At 38.6% G+C, this 13,907-nt stretch overlaps 1 protein-coding gene across 2 annotated transcripts; it reads left to right on the forward strand.

Moving 5' to 3' along the window:
• The first annotated feature begins 451 nt into the window (after window positions 1-451).
• On the forward strand, window positions 452-13,607 carry LOC109009066 (E3 ubiquitin-protein ligase MBR2-like). Of its 2 annotated transcripts, none has more exons than XM_035692124.1 (6): window positions 452-533; window positions 8,319-10,089; window positions 10,977-11,027; window positions 11,290-11,394; window positions 12,802-12,945; window positions 13,189-13,607. In XM_035692124.1, the coding sequence occupies exons 2-6, from the start codon at window positions 8,395-8,397 to the stop codon at window positions 13,333-13,335; spliced, it is 2,142 nt and encodes a 713-aa protein (XP_035548017.1). In that variant the 5' UTR covers window positions 452-533; window positions 8,319-8,394; the 3' UTR covers window positions 13,336-13,607. The 2 variants fall into 2 exon arrangements, with proteins under 2 accessions (XP_035548017.1, XP_035548016.1); XM_035692123.1 differs by having other exon boundaries at window positions 470-581.
• Window positions 13,608-13,907: the final 300 nt, after the last annotated feature.

Here is a 13,907-nt window from a genome sequence, read left to right on the forward strand (position 1 = left end):
AAAAACGACAGGATGAAGGAAAAAAGTAACTTATTAATAATAATCGGATACACGTGTCAGCATACACAAGCGTGTGGAAAGGTTTCCTAAGGGAAGTTTGAAACAAAAACCCAGATCGGAGTGCAGAGGGAAAGAAACCAAGCAGGAGACACAACTGGGTGTACCAGCAAAATAGCGGGGCTGGCTGGAGGCCTGAGTTGTTTCCCATATATTTCACTTTGAGAGAGAGAGAGAGAGAGCGAGAGAGTCATGCAGAGCGAAGTGACACGAGGCTTCCTGAATGAGGGTCTGAAATTGAATTTACAACCAATTGGTTTGCAGCCAACAAGGCCACCTTACTATCAGAGTTGTCTGTTCTTGAACGAAATAAAGATTCCAGTCTATCCTTGCAGTTTCCGTTTCTCCCTGATTACTATCCCTTTAAATATCTCCAAATCCTGCCATTATTGCCCCACCCCATTTCACTCTATAAAGCTGCACACTTTCTCTTATTTTGTTCATATCGAACCGCGAGGGAAAGACATTGTTTTGAGGTAGCATAGGCTTCAATTCTTGCATTCATCAATCCTCATTTCTCATTGGTATAACCCCTTTCCTTTATAATGTCTATATGCGAGATATATGGATGCTATTATCGTCCATATGCATTTTTTTAACCTCTGCTTGATTTTCAACTTATGGGTTTTGATGTCATGTTTTGGAACTGTTTATTTGGTTCAATCAATTTGATCCGATTATCCTTTCCTGTCTGTTTAAAGTCAGTTGGCATAAACCGCAATTTATATGTATATAAGCACAATTTATGTGCACGTATATGTGCGCGCATGTATATGGGGCTCAGTATGTGGATTGAGGATAGTAGTTTATGTCTGGTGATCTTGGGATAAAATTGGTTCTCTGCGGATTCTTCTAATGCAAGATATAATATTTATTGACTAATTTAACATATTTTTGTTTCAAAGTCATGAATTACTATAGGGAAAAGCTAGAGCATTGAAACTTTCTTGAAATTTTATTTATAATCTAGGTGTCTTTGTGATCTATGGCCTCTGGGTTCACATGTTACACAGATTACTGGAGTCCTCTCTCTTTAAGAAATTTGCTAATATCTTATCAATTTCATGTATTTTTCAGTTCTGTTGCTTCAATTTAAATACTGCACATAATTATTTATACATGCATCAACGGATCTAGTTTCATGCTTTTGTATAGCTTTCTTGTCATGCATGCATCAGTAGTTGTGAGCTACATCTTATAAAACTAAATGTATAAATTCTTTCTCTCAATGTAACCTCAATTTTGGGATTTTTGTTTTGTAACTCTCCTGGGGCCTATTCACTGATACTACGTATTCTTTTTGAATTGTTGTTTGGTTAGAGGGGTTCCTCTCTCTTTCTCTCTCTCTCTCTCTCTCTAAGTGGCTCTTTTTTCTAGCATTTTCTTTCTCCTTAAACAGTGTCATATCATTGCAATTATAAAAAAATGCATTATTGTCTGCATATATTAGTGGTTTATGGCTAGATCTTTGGATTGATGAGGATTCTACATGATTTATGTCACCTTGATGAATAACTGCTGAGTATCCTTGTTTTTTTTTTATAAGTAAACAAATTTTATTGATCAAAGAATTAGGCAAAGCCCGATACAAATACAAGAAACACTATGTGCCTTAATTAAGAAGACGCCAAAGACAGAAGAAAGTCATGTAGGTCCATGTCATCGAAATCAACAGCAATGGCCCAAGTACATAGAGTACTGTAAAATAAAGCTTTAAATTCCTCTAGCGATCTCTCTCTGTCTTCAAATGTCCTCGCATTGCGCTCCTGCCACAAACACCACATGATGCATATAGGGATCATCTTCTAAACCGCTTTAATATGTTGCATGCCTCCTATATTTGTCCAACTGGCCTGCACTGCCATTACAGTCTCTGGCATAACCCAAGTCAGCTCTACTCTACCGATCATCTCATTCCACAAAACCCTGTTGTCTCACAATGTAGTAGGAGATGGTCCACCGACTCTCCCTCTCCCCTACACATGCAACACCAATCTGCTATGATAACCCTCATTTTCCTCAAGTTATCGGTTGTGAGGATCTGGTCCAAAGATGTTATCCGCACGAAGAATGCAACTTTGAAGGGTGCCTTATGTCTCCAAAGTCCTTTCCAAGGAAACTGAGTGTTGGGCTCTTGAGTGAGAGCCTTGTAAAAAGAGCAAACCGAAAATACACCTTTCCCGGCGAGTGACCACTACAACTCATCTTCTTGTTCATTGCTCGGTTTAATGGAGTACAAGAGGTTGTAAAAATCAACAAAACTGCTCATCTCCCAATCTTGTGTTGCTCTACTAAAACTGATGTCCCAATAGATCTGCCGACCCGATAACCCCATGACATCCGCCACTGCAACGTCTTTAGCACTAGAAATTTGGAATAGTCAAGGAAATGAATCTTGTAGGGAAGTATCCCCACACCAAATATATTTTTAGAATTTAATCCTAGAACCCTCACCCAACTGGAGTCGAGGATGGGGGTTTTTATGTCGAGTAAAAACTCCCATCCTCTTCTAATGTGTTTCCACAACCCCACTCCATAGGCTTTTAGCTTCTTTAGTACTCCATCCCCCTCATATGCCTCCATATTTATGCTCAATCACACCTTTCACAGGGCTTTTGGTTTCTTATTATATCTCCACATCCATTTTCCGAGTAACGCCCGATTAAAAATCCTCACATTTCTAATACCCAAACCACTATGGGAGATAGGACGACATACCATTTCCCACTTCACTAGATAGAATTTGAACTCTTCCCTCACGCCACCCCACAAGAAGTCACGTTTGAGTTTCTCAATTCGGAATGCCATACTTGTAGGTAGAGGAAAAAAGTGATAAAAAATAAGTTGGCAAGTTAGAAAGTGTACTCTTGATCAAGGTAATCCTGCCGTCTTTCTATAAGTACATTCTCTTACATCCTGCTAGTCTCTTTTCTATCTTCGCAATCACCGTCTCCCATAAAGAGGACGCCCTTGCAACCACCCCCAACGGAAGTCCCAGGTACGTCAAAGGAAGGGAGGGCTATCTTACACCCCAACGTACTAGCCAGCTGCCTTATATTAGGAACATCTCCAATTGGAACCATCTCTAATTTATTTAAGTTCACTTTCAAACCAGAAACTGCTTCAAAACAAAGAAGTAAGGCCTTCAAAGCTTGAACCTGGTTTTGATCTGGTTTACAAAAAACAAGTGTATCATCTACAAACAACAAATGATATATACAATGATTCCCCTATCCGGGGTTCTAATCGAAAAGCCATCCACAAAGCCATTATTAACCAAGGCCGATGTCATTCTGCTTAAACCCTCCATCACAAAAACAAACAACAAAGGTGACAACGGGTCGCCTTGTCTTAGGCCTCGCGAACTATGGAAGAAACCAGCTGGACTACCATTTATCAACACTGAAAATTTCACCGTTGATATGCACCAACGGATCCAAGACTGCCACCTCTCACCAAAACCACACCTCCCAATAAAGTAGAGAAGAAAGTCCCAGTTAACGTGATCATACGCTTTCTCCATGTTAAGCTTGCAAATGATCCCTACTATGCCAGCCTTCAATCTACTGTCCAGACACTCATTAGCAATATAGAGCGCGTCTAGAATTTGCCTACCTTTAGCAAAGGCATTTTGGGGTTTGGTGATGATCTTCCCCACTACCCCACTTAGTCGATTCGCAAGCACTTTGGATATGATCTTGTATACCCCATTCACTAAGCTAATGGGTCGAAAGTCCTTAACCTCATTAGCCCCCACCTTCTTTGGAATCAACACGATGAAAGTGTTATTTAAGTTTCTCTCAAATTCTCCAAACACGAAATGCTCCTAAAACATCTTCATAAGATCTTCCTTGATGACATCCCAGCATTCTTGGAAGAAACCCATAGAGAACCCATTAGGCCCTGGAGCCTTGTCTTTGCCCATTTTCCTCACTACTTCGAAAACCTCCTCCTCCTCAACAACCCTCTCCATCCGAGAGACATCTCTCAGTCCAATGGTGTCAAACACAAGGCCATCAAGGGAAGGCCGTCATCCCATCGGCTCAGTTAGTAGTTGCTCATAGAAACCAACTACATGGTCATGATTTACCTGTTCTTCCCTACATTCCACCCCATCAATCTTCAGCATCTCTATGTTATTGTTTCTCCTGTGAGAGTTTGCAATACTATGAAAGAACTTCGTGCTTCGATCTCATTCCCTTAACCACAAAACTCTTGATTTTTGCCACCAAGATGTCTCTCCTAATAAGATAATCCTCTCGAGCTCCGCCCCCACCAACGCGTTCCGATCTAATTCTTCCTGAGTAAGAGACCTAGCCTCTTGGAGTCTCTCTATTTCCTGGATCTCCCTCAACTTACTTTTCTTGTTCTCCCCTATGTCTCCAAATAATTGTGTGTTCCACAACTTCAAGTCTCTTTTGAAAGCTTTCAATTTCCCCGCCGAGTATCCTTGTTGTATCTGTGTAGATCGGGCCCAATAGCAGGGAGGTTGATTTTTTCATTTGATTTGGAGAGTTTTCTTTGAAAACTTATTAGTTGCTATTAACTAATTTCATAATGGGTTTATTTTTAAGTTTGATGCTTACTACATGCATCAGTGCCGTGTCTTTTATCCGGGTTTTTTTATTCCATCTGCTGTGTAGGGTTGCATACATGAAACTGTTGTATTGACCTTTATGGTATATTTTCTATTGTAAAATTTGTCTAACGAATTTATTGTCAACATGGTTAAATGGCTGCAATAGGCTTTATGTTTGTGATTCTTTTTTGATTTCATGATTTTTATTTATTTCATATAATCCCAATCTCCAAGTATTTATAGTTTCATTAACATCAATCACCACCCTTTGTTCTTGCATAATTTAAAGAGTGTAGGGGTTTGATCATGTTTGGACTGATGATTTTGTGGCCAAATTGATATTGCCCCCGGTTTTCATAAACTTTTGAAGAAAACTGTCCTACTCATTAGTTAGGGCTGACATCGGGAAAATACTTTTTTCCCTTCAACTCCATTTGATGTAAGTACTTTACAATCTCTTCCTGAGCCTGATGCTCATGACATTTTAGATTCTAGTTTCTAATTTGATGTTTCTCTTTCTCTATTTATGAAAGCGATACAAGTAATTAAATTTATTTGTGCACTTACTGGGAGCATATATATTCCTGCACGTGCGTGAGTCTTTTTTGTGATGACTGGTAATTCGTTGGAGATGCTTGTTTTACAGGCAAGAGTTAGATAGTGTTCATCTTTGAAAGTACCATTATTTATTTTTGAGTCGTCCAGTTATCATTTTATGCTTTTTTTTCAGAATATTTTGAATGGGTAGCAGCTTATAATTATTCAACTATTAAGTATAAATTGGTTTAGCTTTTAAGCCTTTTATCTAGATATTATTTTTGCTTTTGGTTCAGATCCTTTTGTTTTTTTCTGCATGTGGAAGTCTTTAGTCTTTTTAACCATCTTCCATTTCTTATATCCCTGAGTATACACTTGATTTTGTTCTCCTTTAATACACACTTTTGGTCACAAAAATTGCTAACAATAAAATTGACCTAACTACTGCTGCTGCAGTTTTGGGCAGAATGCATCGGATTAGCAGGTTTTGTAGTGGCATGGCATATTGCATGAAAGATTATTATTACACAATTGTAGTTGCTGGTGCGCCTGGTTTAATTAATAAAAAACTCACAATTTTCTGCTTTGAATTGATATAATTTTCTTCTAAAATTTTCTTTGTAAATCATTTGGGCATTCTTTCTGAAAATTTAATGCTCTTTTATTTATTCTTCTGATATAAATTTCTTGTGTTCCGTATATAACATGCAATTTTGTAACTGAATATATTTTCCCCACACTGAGTTAGGCCATGACTGGAGTACGGAAGAAATTGTAGGTGGGGGGCATAATAAATATTACAAGTGTTGCTTTATGCTTTTGAGATGTGTATCTTCAATTCTTAATTGTCAGATATTGTACAGCGTATAGTGCTATTGCAATCCACTAGTAGTTTCTTGCTGTACTTATTTTGAGAACACATAAAGTTGCCTATAAATGGAAGGTTGATCAAAACACGTCAAGAATGGAATAGAGGGTAACCTTAGTTCATCACATCCTTGTGTCGTTTATGTTAGAAATATAATTAATTGGTTAATTATAATTTTATGTTATGGTATTTTAGCCACTTTAGCTAATGTGATTTTAATTGTCTGAGGAATTTAATGGCATATTACTGTTGATAATGCTGGACTTGAATAAAACGCGTTTGAAGTAATTTGGTCAACATATAGCATGCCATCTTTCTTTAACTCATAGTCCCATTCATTTTCTACACTTTTGCTTGAAGTCTAAGGTCCTTGACTTCAATTGGCACATTTAGAGGATACTAGAGCCCTAGTAAGGGAGGGAGGGTACTTCACAACTATTAACTTTCAACCTGGATCCTATTTTAGTTTTATTGGGTGAATATTTGCAAGAAACTGATTTCTTGGTTTAGCTGTGTAAATTTATTATTAATTTTTTAAAAGAAAAAGAAAAAGAAAGACAGAGCTACATGCTTGGAAGGGAAAAAGTGGTCAATTATACCTATATTTGGGAACAAATGAGAAAATTAGGCCCCGTTTGGAACTTAGACTGAACTGAGATAAGTTCAACTCAGTTCAGTCTAATTTTAAGCTGAGTCTAACATCCAAACATCTAACTCTTAAATCACTAAGCCCATCTCAACTCAAAACCTCTTTACACGTGGGATCCACAACCTTTTTCAACTCAACACCTCTTTACATGTGAGACCCACAACCTTTTTCAACTTCTCATAAATATGTCTAAACTAATCTTAACCTCCAAACACATCTAAACTCATTTTAGGTGGGCCCCACAAAACTCACTTTACCATCTCAATTCATTACTATTCATAAAGAACTCAACTCATCTCAACTCAGCTCAATATCCAAACGGGGACTTAGTGTTGAATAGCTTGTATATGAGGCTTGGAAGCTTCAAGCATTCCTTGTGAGAGGAGATGCTCCTAGTCACCAAGTGGTTAGTTCAATTGGTGATTCGAACTGGTTATGGGGAATGAATCTCCATATACTTTTCCAGATAGCATAATTATTCTAGGGAAAGAAGATAGAAGGGTTTGTAAGGAGACATTTGCAAGTGAGACTGTCTTTAGATTATTGATATATAGTGTAGAAAGGGATCTCCACATGGTCCCTGTTAATCTAAAAACATCTAATATTGAGATTTATGGATACCAAGGAGTTGAGAACATAAACAAATTTTACGGGATAGTTAAGGGGAGATACCTGTTGGTGAGTTGACAGACTATCGTTGAGTTAATCTCTACAAGGTGAGACTTCATAGTGGTAACATTAGCCTCGTTTGGTTATGCAGTTCATATGAGATGAGATATTTTGTTGAAAGTTGAATAAAATATTGTTATAATATTATTTTTTAATATTATTTTTGTTTTGAGATTTGAAAAAGTTGAATTGTTCATTATATTTTGTGTGGGAGTTTGGGAAAGTTGTAATGATTATATGAGATGAGATAGTTTGGTTTTGTGTAACCAACCAGCCCTAAACCTCTACTATAATTTGGACCAGGAAAGATTGATGACAATGCTACTTCAGTAGGAACACGAAATAAGGTGGCTGGTCACAAGACTAGCAACTTGAAGATCTTCACTTTAGAGAGATCTCTTTCCTGTGCCTTGGTGCAATCCTCCTTTGGTAGAGATAAATAAATAAAGGGATCGGTAGGGCCCAGGGGAAGCAGAAGTGCACTTTGAAGGTTTACTTAACTATTGTGTATTGCTGAGATGAAAGGAAAATAGATTTATTGTTAGCAACTCCAGCTATGATTGGATTTTAAATTGTAGAAAATGGTAGAACAGTAATAAACAATATGTTCATATCTAAAGTTAGTTCAAATTTAGATTTGCGGAATATTTCGACGAATGACTAGAGAAATGGTAAGATATCGTTTAAAATGAGTGAATACAGAAAGTCTTGAAAATATTATGGTAGGCATTGATGAAACTGGACAGATGTTTGTTTCTTGAGTTGCTCTTGACATTTATGAGAAAATTCTCTCTCTCTCTCTCTCTCTCTCTCTCTCTCTCTCTCCAGTTTTATGAATGCGATGCTGTTGCATTAAAATTCTGCTGCTGATATTTTCATTTTTAGGAAGCTTTGCCGATATGAAAATATTGAATCAAATTATGCCAGATCTTATTATATCAAAGCTGATGTCATTTCAGGTCTGCCGAGAACTTTTCTGTTTGAATTCCCTCTGGCAAATCTTTTAACCTCTGAAGTGAATATATCTTGGCCAAGATGAACGGTCAAGGTGGCAGCTCCAACTCATTTCCTGAGACCTTTCGTGTTGACCATGGGCCCAATGTCAACAATCCTGGGTTTTTGCAGAATAATGGAGTTCCAACTAATTCTGCAGTTGATTTTGGCCCTACAGTTATAAGCTGGATAGGTCAATCTAGTTCCTTTGTGAATACCCACAACCAGGTCAATCCTGAGGAGTTATTAGGTGGGCATCGATGGCTTTCTTCCATTGGCCCCCCTGATGGAACTGGTCAAGCGTTTGAAGTAAGCCATTCCAAGCCAAATATTGCTCCTTTCCAAGAGAACGTTAATGCAATCTCGATTGATGGTCAAGTCACAAATAGGACATCAATCTTGCATGGGTCCAGTTCTGGTGGTCACAACATGGACTTCAATGCCTTGCATGAGATCGGTAATAGTGATGCCAATCAGGATATGGGGGCAGGTTTAAGCTTGCGACTATTTAATCCTGATGGACTAGAAGCTAAACAAAATCCACCTGCCAGCAATTCTTCTATACGAGTTATGATATCTTCTGGAATAGCAGGATATGAGTTGGAAGAAAATGATGGCAGAGAGGGTCTGTCATCTGATGGTAGGCGGATATCCTGCAAAAGAAGAGCACCTGAAGATGCTCCTGGACTACTGTATCTGGGTGAAAGCTCTAGCACTGGTCAAGAATCTGGAAATTCTGAATGGCAAGCTGTTCTTACTCAAGAAAAGGTCAATAGCAGCTTGAATATATCAACTCTGAGTACTCCTCTAAGTGTAAGTCATCCTGATCAGTTGGGGGATAGAATTGGCGTTGGTATGATGGGGGCAGTTTCTAGAATGCACCAAACTTCTAGTGGGGCAGGAGAAGTTGAATGTTCGCAGAGAAATATTCGACCTAGGAGAGCTGCAAATCCACAAGATGTTATACAACTTAGTATGTTGCCAAGTGGGGCCACAAGGAATTCTTATTTACAGTCACCCATTCAAACAAATATGTTCTCTCCCTTTGCTCAATTTCCAAATTCAAGCTTAGCAGAAACATTACTGGTTACTGGAACTGCTCCAGTGCAGGCTTTTTCACAGGTTCAAGATGATTTGCAAAATCTTCAGCCCTCACCATGGTATGATTTGACATGGTCAAGAGCCGGTGGATCTTCTCTTCCTCATGACTCTACTCCTGATCATGCTGTCAATGGTGGCAGTACTCTGCAGCAAGAACAGAATTCAAGGAACACACTGCTTGTTCCTGAAACTGATAGGGAAAATGTGGCACTATATCCAACAACCTTTAACTTTGTCAATGGGAATTCAAACTCTCCTGGAAACATTTCTTCTAGCTCTCAAGATGGCACTCTTTCGTGTGGTCATTTCATATCTGCTCCTACTCGGGTTTCCGAACCCAACATGACCGAACTATATGGACAGAGATTTTCAGATTTTATCAATCGTTCTATGACCGCATTTAGTGGCTTTGAGTGCAGAGGGTGGGGTACTTACTGCCCACTACATGCAAGGACTTCCGCCGCAGCACGAGAAATGGATCTTTCGGTTAGGGGCGGTATTGTAAGACCCTTCCAGGTATATCAGACGTCGGGATGGATGATCAGTCCTGAGAGACAAGATGGCGGTCATCCTGAAAATCCCTTTGCGTTGGAGTCCATTGTTGCAACTCAGTGGACAAACAGACTGATATCTGAGGTATGCTCAATAGAATACTAACTTCTAATTGTTTACCCACTTCTGTGCATGAGTTTATTATTGAAGGCAATCTGATCAAAATCCAGTATTTTTTCAATGTGATCATATGGACAAGATCACGTTGAAAAGAAATTGATTAGCATGTAGTAATGGGTAAAGCGAACCCAATTGTAGTTTCTCTGTTTTGATGGGTGTTGGGGAAGCACAAACTTTGCCACCAGAATGTGGTGGTTATATGTGGGAGCTTTGTTTCCTTAGATATTGCTTAGAAGTAGGGTACTTGCTACCTCTTATTGTCTACCAGTGAACAGCAAAGGTTGACAGTGTCTCTAGCTGTTCAAACATTTGCAGTTCAGTTTTTATGGAAGAAGATATTTAATGGCTACGTCTAAGAGTACTTTTTTCTCCTTGTCCTCAATGACGAGGAATCCACGACCTCCTTATAGATGGCCTTGTAAATCCTGGATGCACGATGCCGCCCATGTTGATAGGCTATTTAAGAAGTAAGAATCTGTGAGTGAAGGCTTTTGAGAGAAGTGAGTAGAAGTTCATCTGCTGCCTCTCCCACTTATTTCCAAACTACTTATAAACTGTAAACACATATTTTGTGCAGGAAGATTGGCTTTGCAGTTTATTCTGATAGAAAATTGGTTTTTAAAGCAGGGACTGGTCTTGTCACGTTCATTTGACGAATACTATACTTCCCATCTGCATTTGTCTTGCTGTTTTGATAATTTTGTTTGTGCTTGCACCTACAAGCTTAAGAAATATTTGTTTCTGGTCAGAAGAAAGAAAATATATACACATACCCCCTAATCACATTTTATTTGTGATTAGTATACTATCTCTTCATCAGATGCTTAAGTTCCTTATTTTTTACATAATAGGTCAGAGATGCCGTGGCACTTGTTCGTAGGGGTGGTACTTTACAAATTGAGGTACACTTTTAGCTTGATCTTTGCATGTCGCTGTGGAGTTCCATCTCTGCTGTTATAAGCTAAACATCTTTTTTAACTTCCACTTTGGGAATACTAAAATCATTACTGGTGTTTAAAAAAAAAAACTTGATGGGAAAATCGTCATATCTGTGGCACTTCCTGAAAATAATTATCTTGGAGTTCTTGCAATAATGGGGTTCAACTATACGCTCCCTTTGCTTTATTCTCATTAAGATCCTATCTCACTGATGTGGTATTCCAGGATGTTTTGGTTATGGATCCTTCAGTTTTATATGACATATCTGAGGATGATGAAGTTGAAGTTCCTGATGACATGCACTTTGATGTTGATAGCATGTCTTATGAGGTGCTTTCTTAAACACTTCATAAAAATAGTATGTTGCATGCTTAGTATTTTCGAAGTGCTTTCTTGCATGTTCTTTTTTTTTTTTTATCAGTAATCAAGAAGTTTTATTCATAAAAATAGGCAAAGTCCAAGTACACAGAGAGTATACATGAGAAGTACCTAGCTATAGTTTACAACTAAAAGTAGAAAGTCATGGACATTAAATCCGTTACAAACAATGGCCCCCACCCAAGAAAACAAAGTTTTAAAGAAAAAAACTTTCAGCTCCCCCATTGTTCTCTCGTGGTTTTCGAAGCTTCCATCATTTCGCTCCCGCCAAATACACCAACACATACATATGGGGACCATTTTCCATATTGCTGCAATTTGTGAAGTTCCTCGAAGGCCTCTTCAGCATGCTAGAAAGTCCACCATTCTGACGGGCATGACCCATGATAAACAAAGTCCTATAAAAAAATCAGCCCACATGGTTCTGGCCATCTCGCAATGTAGAAACAAATGATCAACTGATTCACCATCTTTCTTGCACATGTAACACCAATCCAATACCATTAACAAACGTCTCCTTAGATTATCTGTGGTGAAAATTGTCCAAAACTGTTGTCCAAACAAAAAAAACTGCTTTTGAATGAGCTTTGGTCTGCCAGATGCTCTTCCATGGGAATGTGTGCCTGCCTGGGTTCGATAAAACTTTGTGAAATGATCTGACCGTAAATTTACCTTTCTTGGAATGGCTCCAAAACATCCTGTCCATAGTGCCCTCAGTCATGCGTACGGAATACAGTGCCGCATAGAAGTCTGAGATAACCTCCAACTCTCAGTCTTGGGCTGCCCTAGTGAAGTTTTCCATTGAGGGGAGCCACTACAAAAAGCCAAAAGGTCCGCTATCGCTACATCCTTTACTTGTGCTAACTCAAATATGGTAGGGAAGGTGCCTTTGAGACAACGTTCACCACATCATTTATCATGTCAAAATCTGACTCGAGAGCCATCACCCACAACAATATGTGTATGTCTCCTGAAAGTCTCCCAACCATTCTTAATGTTTTTTCCACAAACCTACCCCATGTGAGCCGTGTACCTCAATCGAGCACCAACCACCCCATGCTTCCCCTACCTGTGCATCAATGACAGACTTCCACAAGGTCCCCCTTTCTTGTTGGTACCTCCACAACCATTTACCCAATAAGGTTTGGTTGAACTTCGTCAAGTTACGAATCTGCAATCCACCCCCAGAAACTGGAGTGCACACCATGGACCAATTGATCAGATGGAACTTGAATTCTTACAAGTCCAGAACTAAAAAATCACTAACCTGAAAGTATCTTAGTGTAAACTATTTTGCTTGCCATTTACTTTTGATCATTCATTATGAAAATTTTTTGAAAATAAAAATTTTGGGCATAGCAATTACTGGCTTTGGGAGAGCACGTAGGGGATGTGTGCATCGGATTGAGTGAAGAAGCTATTGTGGCAAATTTGAGGCAGCAGAAATATAAGCCCCTCGTGATGGGATCTCCAGTGAAGGATGAATCGTGCTGCATTTGTCTGGTAAGAGCCATTCTATTTTTTTTCCTTCCTACCGTAGCTATAATATATAATACTATTATACAGTGTCTTCCATGAAGTTGATATCGAAATTTCATTTGTGAACAATACATTGTTTTCCTAGTCTGTTATTTCAGTAGCCTGCAACCAAGATTCTTCCATGCAGCTGTGCATTCTATCTCAGCTATAGTTTCTTTGCTTTAAATGGTTTTTAATCTATCCATTTCTGGAAACACTTATTTGCAGGAGGAATACATCAGTGGAGATGATCTTGGGAAGCTGGATTGTGGGCATAACTTTCACTTCACCTGCATAAAACAGTGGCTAGTGCAGAAGAACTGCTGCCCCATTTGCAAAATGAAGGCCCTGGCTGATAGGGACAGAGGAAATTAGTTTCAGGGCTCCTTTCCAAAATTCTATTTAGAGCTGAAACCAGAAAAGTGCTTTCCTTCCCTTGCAGTATCCTCCAGCTAGATGAGATGTGGTATAATTTATGACTTCCAGATCATACTGTGAGGTTTTGCAACTCTTTTTAAAAAAAAAATTTTGAAACTCTCTTTAAAATGGCAACTTTTTTCATATGAAGGCTGCTTTGTTGGCTTGTCTCTTATCTATTTGTCGGAATGAAACCTTTTGAACTTATTCCTTCAATGATGCAACATAGTTCTTTGGCTAAATTATCTGGTTATGCTGTCTTGCATCCTTTTCTGAGGTTAATTAGTATTTGGTGGGTTGGTAGAGTGATTTTCACATTCTCAGCTTCTCAGAACCTTGATATTCAGATAATTTATTTCCAAACAAATAGGCTAATAGCTATAATAAGCTATCAAATGGGAATGGTTTTTTCCCTCGGTCTTTATAAAGAAGGTAACGCTTTGTTACTATGGCCTAAGACTATATTTGTTCCCTTCTGTGCTACAAACTTTTATTTAAAACATAGTTACACAAGTAATATTATCATTTTC

The sequence above is a fragment of the Juglans regia genome, chromosome 7 (genome assembly GCF_001411555.2).
Source record: "Juglans regia cultivar Chandler chromosome 7, Walnut 2.0, whole genome shotgun sequence".
In the NCBI taxonomy this organism is placed as follows: domain Eukaryota; kingdom Viridiplantae; phylum Streptophyta; class Magnoliopsida; order Fagales; family Juglandaceae; genus Juglans; species Juglans regia.